Source organism: Martes martes (genome assembly GCF_963455335.1).
Source record: "Martes martes genome assembly, chromosome: 13".
NCBI classification, from domain to species: Eukaryota; Metazoa; Chordata; class Mammalia; order Carnivora; family Mustelidae; genus Martes; species Martes martes.
The window spans coordinates 5,734,773-5,746,490 of NC_137901.1; the positions used below are offsets into that span (position 1 = coordinate 5,734,773).

General features: G+C 36.9%; 1 protein-coding gene across 3 annotated transcripts in view; it reads left to right on the forward strand.

Annotated features, from left to right (window-relative positions):
• NETO1 (neuropilin and tolloid like 1) overlaps window positions 1-10,428 on the forward strand; it is a gene marked incomplete at both ends in the record, with an annotated part of 106,729 nt that extends 96,301 nt beyond the window's left edge. For all 3 annotated transcript variants that reach the window (XM_080821718.1, XM_080821719.1, XM_080821720.1), the window contains 3 exons: window positions 765-878; window positions 8,818-9,376; window positions 10,368-10,428. In XM_080821718.1, the coding sequence (XP_080677844.1) occupies window positions 765-878; window positions 8,818-9,376; window positions 10,368-10,428 (734 nt within the window). The remainder of the gene's footprint in view (window positions 1-764; window positions 879-8,817; window positions 9,377-10,367) is intronic.
• Between the last annotated feature and the right edge of the window lie 1,290 nt (window positions 10,429-11,718).

Consider the following 11,718-nt stretch of genomic DNA (forward strand, 5'->3'; position numbering starts at 1 on the left):
AACTCTTCACTATTTCTCATATCTACGTATTGGATACCTCCCGTGTGTTCTTAATTTACCTCCCAGCACCCTGAGTGTACATTGTAACCTGAGATCATGGATCACTGTACCTAGAGTTACTAGGACGTGTGAAATACATGCAAAGTAGGCTAATTTCATCAACATGTATATGTTAAATGTTGATGAGAACAATACATTTTTTATTATGTTGTTCAGGATTAATTTTCCCTTGTTCTGAATTCCCATGGCATTCTTTGTTATGTTCATGTGCTTCAATGATGCTATAAGGATGTTTGATACATACTTTCTTCATTAGTATTCTGCAAGTCTGTGCTTTACGCAATTATTTCAATGCTAATTGAATGAAGACTTTTCGCACAATACTACATTTGTACAGACAGAATTTCAGTGTAAAGCATAGCATTATCCATGTAGCAGGCACTTTATTTTTGTTAAATGAATGCACCGAGTCCAAGAAAAAAAGAACCCATATAGATAATGTACTTCATTTTTATGATGGAAACCCCCTGTGCCAGTTTTATAAACTAAGCACGTCGAGAGAAGTGCCAGCCCTGTTAGCAACACGAGGAATAATTACCACAATGGCAGCGTTTCTGAGAATGGAATGTCGGGTGATTTATCTCAATTTGACAGAAAATTATCATTCTACTCTTTTTGTTTTTAGATTTGCAATATGAGTGATTTACTACTGAGCATCAGGTCTAACTTTTTTCTTCATGTTCCTTTCCGACTCTTATCTTTAGCTCCCTGCGAAGGCAATACGTTCTTCTGTCACAGTAACATGTGTATTAACAACACACTGGTCTGCAATGGACTCCAGAACTGTGTGTATCCTTGGGACGAGAATCACTGTAAAGGTAATGATCAAAAATTTGCAGAAGTCCTCTGTCTGTAGAGTGGGAAGCCTTTATTAGGATGTGGAAATGTATCAGAGCACCTTGAAAATTGACACGCGTGTGGGCTTTGTGGAGCCTTCTGTATACTTTGTAATTCATGTGTAAACGTCTTTCTTTGCTTCTGCCAGAAGTTTCCTTACTCATTAATGTATAGTAGAGAATCTTTAACATTTGAATGCTCATTAAAGACACCTTGTTAGCGCCTGCGGAGCCTTGGAGAGGAAAGGCAGCTTTTAGTGCAGTGTGTTTTTCCTGTCAGACCTGGTGCCTTTCCTCTGTGCCTGCACCTCTCAGGGGTCTGTCTTCATGGACTGTGTGCATGTACTCTAGGGGAAAGTGCATTGAAGGAACGTCTGTGCTTTCAGGTACTTCCAGCCACTTAACTTGACTTCAGTTTTGCTACCAAAATGCTTTCTTCCTTTCCAATGAAAATAGCTCCCAATGTCCCTGCTCCCTTTTCTAGCTTGAACACAAAGGTTTGTTTATGTTGGTAACAATCCATGGGTTGGCTATGAATGTTGCGTGTTTTAGTTAAGTTGAAAAATGCCAGGCGTATTCTTTTATTCAGGTTCAATATTAACTGATTTGTAAAGGGAAAAGAACAGGCAATTAGCCTTTTCATGCTTCAAGTACAGTATTGTCTATTAAAATGTCTTCTGTGGATGGAAGCCAAGAGGCATCACGGTAGTGACATGGTTCATGGTCAAGGAGAAAGGCATATGCAGCCTTGATTATTTTGATGGTGGGAGTAGGTGATTATTCAAGGAACCACTTCTGAATAGATGGGAGAGTAAGTTATCTATGTAGTGGAATCTTAAATCAGCATCATTAATGATTGGTAGTCATAAGCTTTATTTGCCCAATGGGATTTGTTCCCACATATATAGGACCATTTGACATGAGAGAGAAGTGAAGAGAACGTGAATGGATAGGTTTTATGAGCTTCCATGTTTATCTTCTCCAGATGGCAAGACCACTATTTTGATTTCTACTTCATTCTCTTGTAGGGAACACACCTTTACCATCTTGATCCTTGTGACAGGCTACCCTCAGAGATACTGCGGGTTCCATTCTAGACCACCACAATAAAGCTAATGTAGCAATAAAGCGAGTCAAATGAATTTTTTGGTTTCCTAGTGGATATAAAATTTGTTTACGCTACACTGTAGTCGATTAAGGATGTGATAGCAGTATGTGTATAGAGACAGTGCATTATGAGGCTTAATTAAAAAGTACTTACTGCTAAAAACTGCTAGCCATCACAAAACCTTTCAGCAAGTCAAAATCTCTGGTCACAGGTCACCATAACAAATATAGTACTGATGAAAATGTTTGCAATATTGCAAGAATTATCAAAGTGTGACACAGCAAAACATAGTGAGCAAATGTGATTGGGAAAAGGGTGCTGATAGACTTCCTCGATGCAGGATTGCCACAAACTTTCAGTTGTTGAAAAACAGTATCTGTGAACTGCAACAAGGTGAAGTGCGGGAAAACGAGGCCTACCTGTAGTTTATTGGAGTTAGTACCACAGACTAACATAGGGTGTATCCTAAAAAATGTCCCATGTGCCCTTGAGAAGAATGCATGTTGCCATTATTAGGTGGCTTGCTCTAGAGATGTAGGTTTACAGCATTGTTCAAGTTTTCAGTTTCTATTTTCATTTTCTACCATATTTTATCATTTTTTTTTACATTTGAACTTTATTTTTGTTTTGTTTTAAGTTTCATTTTATTTTATTTTATTTTATTTTATTTTAGTGTTCCAAAATTCATTGTTTATGCACGACACTCAGTGCTCTACGCAATATATGCGCTCCTGAATACCCACCACCAAATTAAGTGTTAATCAATTGTTTACATTATCATAAGGTTTCCAGTCAACAGAATGCTGTTAGTAGTTAGCTTTTGGGGGAGTCAAAGTTGTACATGGGTTTTTAAAAACACGTGGATCGGGGCACCTGGCTGGCTCAGTGGGTTAAGCCTCTGCCTTCGGCTCAGGTCATGATCTCCAGGTCCTGGGATCGAGCCCCGCATCGGGCTCTCTGCTCAGCAGGGGGCCTGCTTCCCCCTCTCTCTCTGCCTGCCTCTCTGCCTATTTGTGATCTCTGTCAGTCAAATAAATAAAATAAAAAAAAGTAAAAACACGTGGATCGTGTCCCTAACCCCTGCATAGTCAAAGGTCAATTATGTATTGGTGTGTAACTGAAGACTCTGTCAGTGGGTCCAGTTCAGGTATAGATTGATCCAGGTATTTATTTATTTTTCCATTTTATTTTATTTCATTTCTTTTCAGTGTTCCAACATTCATTGTTTATGCACCACACCCAGTGCCCCATGCAATATGTGCCCTCCCTAATACCCACCAACAGGCTCACCCAACACCCCCCCACTCCCCACCCCTCCGAAACCCTCAGTTTGTTTCTCAGAGTCTACAGTCTTTCATGCTTCATCTCCCCCTCCAGTTTCCCCCAGTTCACCTTTCCTTTCCTTCTCCTAATGTCCTGCATGTTATTCTTTATGCTCCACAAGTAAGTGAAACCATATAATTATTGACTCTCTCTGCTTGACTTATTTCACTCAGCATAACCTTTTCCAGTCCCGTCCATGTTGATATAAAAGTTGGGTATTCATCCTTTCTGATGGAGGCATAATATTCCATAGTATATATGGACCACATCTTCTTTATCCATTCGTCCATTGAAGGGCATCTTGGCTCTTTCCACAGTTTGGTGATTGTGGCCATTGCTGCTATGAACATTGGGACACAGATGGCCGCTGGATCTTTGGAATAAATATCCAGTAGTGCAATTGCAGGGTCATAGGGAAGCTCTATTTTTAAGTTCTTAAGGAATCTCCACACTGTTTTCCAAAGTGTCTGCACTAACTTACATTCCCACCAGCAGTGTAAGAGGTTTCCCCTTTCTCCACATCCTCTCCAACACTTGTTATTTACTGTCTTGTTGATTTTGGCCATTCTAACTGGTGTAAGCTGGTATCTCAATGTGGTTTTGATTTGAATCTCCCTGATGGCTAATGATTATGGACATTTTTTCATGTGTCTGCTAGCCATTTGTATGTCTTCTTTGGAGAAGTATCTGTTCACGTCTTCTGCCCGTTTTTTGATGTGACTGTGTGTTTTGTGTATGTTGAGTTTGAGGAGTTCTTTATAGATCCTGGATATCAGCCCTTTGTCTGTAGTGTCATTTGCAAATATCTTCTCCCATTTGTGGGGTGCCTCTTTGTTTTGTTGACTGTTTGTTTCCTTTGCTGTGCAGAAGCTTTTGATCTTGATGAAGTCTCAAAAGTTCATTTTCACTTTTGTTTCCTTTGCCTTTGGAGACATATCTTGAAAGAAGTTGCTGTGGCTGATGTTGAAGAGATTACTGCCTTGTTCTCCTCTAAGATTTTGATAGATTCCTGCCTCACATTGAGGTCTTTTATCCATTTTGAGTTTATCTTTGGATCCAACAGTACATTAAAAAGATTATCCACCATGACCAGGTGGGATTCATCCCTGGGATGCAAGGGTGGTTCAACATTCGCAAATCAATCAATGGGATAGAACATATCAGTAAGAGAAGAGAGAAGAACCACATGGTCCTCTCAATGAATGCAGAAAAAGCATTTGACAAAATACAGAATCTGTTCCTGATTAAAACCCTTCAAAGTGTAGGGATAGAGGGAACATTCCTCAACTTCATAAAATCTATCTATGAAAAACCCACAGCAAATATCATCCTCAATGGGGAAAAACTGACAGCCTTCCCTTTGAGATCAGGAACATGAGAAGGATGTCCACTCTCATCACTCTTGTTCAACATAGTATGAGAAGTCCTAGCAACAGCAATCAGACAACAAAAGGAAATAAAAAGTATTCAAATTGGCAATGAAGAAGTCAAACTCTCTCTCTTTGCAGATGACGTGATACTTTATATTTTATCTATTACCTATTTTTGAAAGTACCTGTTCAATTCTCCAATTATTATGGTTGAATTTTCTGCTTTCTTCACTTCTGTAAATTTTCTTTTTATGTATTTTTGAGCTTAGTTGTTATGTCCATATATGTTTAAAATTGTTGTATTTTTCTGATGGCTTGGCCTTCTTATTGATCATTAAAAACGATCTTCTTATTTTTAATCACTTTTTGCTTTATTTTGTCTAATGTTGGCACATCCACTCCAGCTTTCCTCTAAATGCAGTTTTCCATCCTTTTGTTTTCAGTGCATCTGTATCTTTGAATATATATCTTTGAATATAGAGTATGTTTTCTGTAGACAGTATACAGTTGGATCTTATTTTTTGATCCAGTCTGAAAATATTTGCCTTTTGATTGGATTGTTTAATCCACTCTTAGTTAGTGGTGATATTGATGTATCTTTGGATTTACATCTGCCACTTTACTTCTTTTCCCCTCTATGTCCCACGTATTTTTGTTCCTCTTTTCTTCTTTTATTGGTCTCTTTTGCTATAAGTGAATACATTCTAGTGTAACATTTTAATTCCTTTAGTGACTTTTAATGTATTTTTTTGAGTTATTTTCTTAGTGATTATTTTAGGTCTTGCAACACACAGCCTAACTTCTCAGAATATTTCAGATTTATACTAATTTAATAACATTATTTCAATACAGCTCTGTTCTCTTTCTATTTACCTGTTACTTTTGTCCATATTATTTTTATGTATTTTCAAATCAAAGAATACATTGCTGTAATTATTACTTTACATAATTTTAGAGCAAGAGCATATTCATGCACTTCATTACGTAACACTTCTTCTTTACCATTTATGATTATCTTCTTTTGTTTTTATAGATTCACATTCCCACCTGATGTCACTTCTTATTCCAGGACAGTTTTGCTCCTACCTACATCACTTGTATTGTTAATACCAAATATTTACTATTTCTTTAAGTTATAGGCCCAACGTTACAATTTTATACGTATGACATTACTCTTTTAAGAAGTTAAGGGAAGAATGCCAAAGATATATGCAACTATATAGTCCTTTGTAATTATGCATATAATGGCCTTTATTGGCAATGTTTATTTGCCTCTTTAATTTGCTCTCTATTTTTTAATTTGGGTTTGAATTAGTGTCTGAAGTCCCTTACTTTCAATCCCAATAATTTCTTTTAAGGCACTTTTTCAGCATTAAATTATCTTTAGTTTTGTTTGCCTGGAGATGTGTATTTTATCCCCATTTTTGAAAGCTAGTATGCTGGATATTAGATTTTTGATCAATGGTCTTTGTTTTGGTTTTTTTGGCCCACAGCATTTTGAATATGTCATGCCTCTGTCTTCTCTGATGATAAATCAGCTATTAATCTGATTGGGGTTGCTTTCTATGTGAGGAGTTATTTTTTCCTTGCTGCTTTCAAGATTTTCTCTTGCAACATTTTTGATCTTATAGGTCAGAGTGTGGGTATCAGTTCATTTATCTTACTCAGAATTTGTTGAGATTCTTGGATGGAATTTACTCACCAAATTTGGGAAGTTTTCACCTTTTAGTTATTTATTTGAATGTTTTTCTGTTACTTTCTCTCCTTTTTATACTCTCACCCATTAGGTTGGTGCCGTTGATGGTTTGCCTCATTTTTCTGAGGCTCTGTTCATTTTTCTGCATCTTTGGATCTTAGTCGTCTTCAGATTGCGTACTTTTCCTTCATCTCTCCTCGTTTGCTGTTGCTTTCCTCTTTCAGCTGAAATGTGCTGCTGAGTCACTCAAATCAAGTTTTTATTTCAGCGACTGTGCCATTCAACTCTAGATTCTTCACTTTTTTCTTTTTTGTTATTTTTGTTTCTTTGTTTGCTATTCTGCATGTGATAAGATCTTATCCTCTGATTTTTCTTTACTTCCTTAGCTATTGTTTCCTTTAGTTCCTTGAACATATTTGTAACAAATCATTGTCTGTTAAGTCTGATGTCTGGCCCTCTCCTAGGCTTTTTTCCCCTTGTGTATGAATTGCATTGTCCCATTTGTTTACATGCCTTGGGATATTTTATTGGAAACTTCATGTTAGATAATGTATTGTAGCAATTCTGGATACTAATTCCTCTCTCCCCAGGGCTTGTTGTTGCTATTGTTTTGTGTGTGTGTGTGTGTGTGTGTGTGTGTGTGTGTGTGTGTGTGTATGTGTGTGTCAGTGTAGAGTTGGCTGGCCTGTTTCAGCGATGTCTGTCACTGATGGTGTTGCATGGAGACCATGCTGTGGGCAAGCATACCATAGCCTCAGATGGTCATGGTTTAGTAAGACACTCTCTGACCATCCTTTTCCTGTCCTGTTTATCTGTCTGTCTTTTTTGATATCACACCCAGCTATTAGTCTCTATTAATTGCCAAATGATTGTTCTGTTATTTTGGACAGTTCCCAGGAGTGTAAATTGTTCCAATTAAATTCAGTTCCTTTCATCAGTCTTTGAGTCTTTGAGGGTTAGTCTTTGAGTCTAGGTTTTGTGATTTGTTCTAAACTAGGAGGGCTTTCTTTACCTGTTACTTTCCTGGTATTTTATGTTAAATTTCTACCTGTTCTAGTGTCTGGCTTATTGCTACTGTGGAGCTTGACAGTCTCCTCTTAAATCGCTTCCCAGAAAATGTTGTTTTGACATATCCTTAGGCTTGAACTTCTCCACACTGTTTCAAAAACTGTAACTTTCTTTGGGGAAAGTTATAGTGCTCTCTGTTCTTGTGGCCCGCTTCCCTTCCTTGGCAAAGTGTCTGCATTACTGCTCTGGGTGCTGAAAGGAGGCAGGGATAGTGACCAACTTCTTTTGGAGTAACACCTCTGCTTTATGAATAGGGTACTGGGTGAGGGTGGTAACCTCTTGTCTTCTGAGCTTGCCTCTCCAGGCAGTTTGACTCTATGAGTGAGCTTGGGCAAGGGTGATGGGAGACACATATTCTCAGCCTTCTGCATCTGGTGTAGGGTTTCCATCCTACCAATGGGGGCTGGGAGGAAGAATGGAACCCTTGATAACTCAGGATCTCTTGCCTAGAATACTGTACGTACCCACACTATGGATTCTGGGGGTGGTGAGAGATGCTTGTGGTTTGCTCCACTTGGGGAGGTACCGTAGCTCTAGGTGGGGGAGCATTAGGGAGGGGAAGCCCTATGCTATTGTCTGAAACCTCCCTAAATAAGCTTCCATCATGGCAAATTGGGGTGGGGGTGGGGAATGGGTTTAAAGGACAGATTCTCACTGTTCTTAAAGAAATTGAGTAAATTTTCCTGAATAAATGTACTTCCATTTGCTGTTTCCACTATGACAATATCCAGAAACGATGATAGATGATAGATAGATAGATATAGGTATAGATATAGATATATAAGTATAAATATAGATACAGATTTTTGTTTGTTTTTAATAGTTTTTACCAGTTGTGGTTGTTTCGTTGGGGAAAAGGCCCAAAGATGGAGTCATGCTACCATTCCAGAAGTGTCTGTCAAGAAATTTCATTACCTTTTGGTATTAGAATATTGGTGTTATTGTGAGTTCAGTTATTTAAGTCAGGAATAAATTCAGAACAATGTAGGTAGAGTCGTGTTCCCACTAGTCGAGTTTGGATGTTTTCTTATACCTATGAGGAGAAAAATAATTTACTGTTTTTAACATTACAAATTTATTTCCAAATGTCTTGCTACAGACCTTGTAAGAACTTTTTCAAACGTATGTTGAAAGTAGGGATGCTGGGCAATGGGAGATCTGTCTCTAAGTTTAGAAGATAGGGCCCTTGTGAAAAGGGAAGCTTCTTGTTTATTTTTAAAGATTTGTTCATGTTACTTTAAGCCTGTACAAATTCTCGGCTCAGTGTACTCCTTTTTATGTGCTCTGACTACCATATTAATGCGTGGTGGATTGTTTCTTGTTTTGTTTGTTGTTTTCACTCTCCTCAACCTGTAGAGAAGAGGAAAACCAGCCTATTGGACCAGCTCACCAACACCAGTGGGACTGTCATTGGCGTGACTTCCTGCATTGTGATCATCCTTATTATCATTTCTGTCATTGTGCAGATCAAACAGCCTCGTAAAAAATATGTCCAAAGGAAATCGGACTTTGACCAGACAGTTTTCCAGGAGGTGTTTGAACCTCCTCATTATGAGTTATGTACTCTAAGAGGGACAGCAGCTACAGCTGACTTTGCAGATGTGGCAGATGACTTTGAAAACTACCATAAACTGCGGAGATCCTCTTCCAAATGCGTTCACGACCATCACTGTGGGTCACAAGTGTCCAGTACGAAAGGCAGCCGCAGTAACCTCAGCACAAGAGATGCTTCTGTCTTGACAGAGATGCCCCCGCAGCCCATCAAACCCCTCATCCCGCCCATGAGCAGAAGAAATATCCTCGTCATGAAACACAACTACTCGCAAGATGCTGCAGATGCCTGTGACATCGACGAGATCGAGGAGGTGCCAACGACGAGTCACAGGCTGTCCCGCCACGACAAAGCCGTCCAGCGGTCAGTATCAATAGATTTTTTGATGACACCTAGAACCTGAGGACTGAAATGCCTCCAGAATACTGTGTTCTAGTTGATCTTCCTATTTCAGTTTCTCTTTTTATTAACGATTTAAACCGTAGTGTCTCGATTTTTTCCTCTCCCTTTTCCTTTTCAATGCTATCCAGACCCTTCCTAAGTCCTATTTATATACATAGGTGTTTGTGTGTGAGCACACACAGACCAAAGATGCTTCATTTATTTCTACACATATATAGTATTTATTTCTACAAAAATTATGGTTTTAATTTATATTATAAATTTGTATTGCTAATTTGCTGCCACGTAGTCATGAATTTTGCTTTCATCAATACTTAATATATTTTCAGATAGGAAATGCTATTTGGAAATAACTGCCTTACCAAGATGGGTAGCCCATCTCATTGAATAATTTTAATGTAAAAATAACATATTTTGCAATATGATGTATAATATTTTTTGTATGAAAATGAAAATACCGAAACCCTTTTTTCTCCCTATCACATGATACTTACATGACAAATTGCATATAATAGTATGGTATGCTAAAATACTAAACATTTATATTTAAATGTAGAAAAATAGTAGAAACATTTGATTCATCTTCAACATAAAGATAATATTATCTGTATCATATTATTAGCCCTAAAATTGGTAAAAATTTTAGGGAAAGAAAATTTAATTAAGGAAAAAAAATCTATTTTAAACCCCCAAGCCCGAAATACATATGTCTTGTTTTGCATGTTTACTAGCATTTAGTTTGTTTTATAAATCGACATACTTTCTCAATTCATCATGCATCCTCAAAACCTAAAATATTTTCAGTTGATTTAATATTTTTGCATGCTGATGGAAAAAATCTATTTCCATAGTTTTATGAATTTTTAGGAATGCTTTTAAGTAAATATTTGTATGCATATTTATTTTTTGTGCAAGTATTACTTTGTTGAATGAAATAGCCATAACATTCCAGGTTCTGCCTCATTGGGTCTCTAAGCAAACATGAATCTGAATACAACACAACTAGGGTCTAAAAAGAAAATTCAAGGTAAGCGAATGCCCTTGGTTCCTTCTCCCACCTTGTTGTATTCTGTTTTGTTTTGTTTTGTTGCAATTGTCTTGTAGATTTTTTTAGGGAATGTGCTCTTTTTTCATTATCTCTTGAGATAAGTGTTTCATAATACTTCATAATCAGAAATATGCTGGATTCAGTGCTGATGGAGTGATGGTTTTTAGCATACATATCTTTAAAATAAATGCTCATATTCTTATCATCAGGCATTGTACTAGAATGTTATTTCAAAAAGGATGTTAAATTAGCAAGTTAAATTTTACATGTTTTAAGGTTAAAATAAAAATAGTAAATTTTCAAAAATATCAGAAGAAATGCAAGTTTTTCATAACAAAAACAATGGAATATTGTCTCAATATAACTGAAGTCGACACATGCAGTTGGTAATTTTCTCGTTTAATTTGGCAATATTCTACTCAGATTCGTACACTAAGAGTTTGGTGATATTTATAAGGTGTGTGCACTCTTTATTTTTGCATGAATATGTAGCTTATTTCATCAAAGTTAAGTGCAGCATGTTATGCCAAATTCTATGGTATCAGATTTGAATGCTTAACAATGTAAATGTTCCATAAATACTAGCTGTCTATGTGTACATCTATTTTGTGATCAAATACCATAAGAGCTTTACTTTTAGCGCTTGATAATCTATATCTCTATTAGACTAATTTGTCTTCAATTAAATTTGCTTGACAGCTAAACTCTTCAAAACACTTCAAGCCTATCAACTATTCTTGAATTAGGTGAATGCATTTCCATGCTCTATATTACCTTGATAAATTCGTGTATTTGTATGCGTTTTTCACTGGGAGAAAATGTTTTAACTGTGTTTTATTTTCAGAGAAGAACTATTTATACAAACATGGGGACTGTGAAACGAAAATTCTCTAGTGAATTGTGAAAAGTGGACATATTTCTAAATTCATTCCACTGCCTTTATCCAAACTTAAGAATTAGAGACATTTGTTATTCCTTCGGCAAGACATCCCCGCTGCACAATGATATGTTCATTTCATAATTTGGTTGCTGGTCACCAAGTGCTCCTTAGTTTTTAAATACATTTTGAGATTTACTGGAAACTTGAAGAAGAAATTAGTTCCTGATTAAGACTATCCCAATTTTTCTTTTTACTGTTAGTTTCACTTTGTTTCTATGTTGTTTTATGTCCTTGTTATATAATTGTACGTTGTGTGATATGTGAACAACACGATTTTGGATGAACTTTGTGTTACATGTACATTGTTTTCATTAG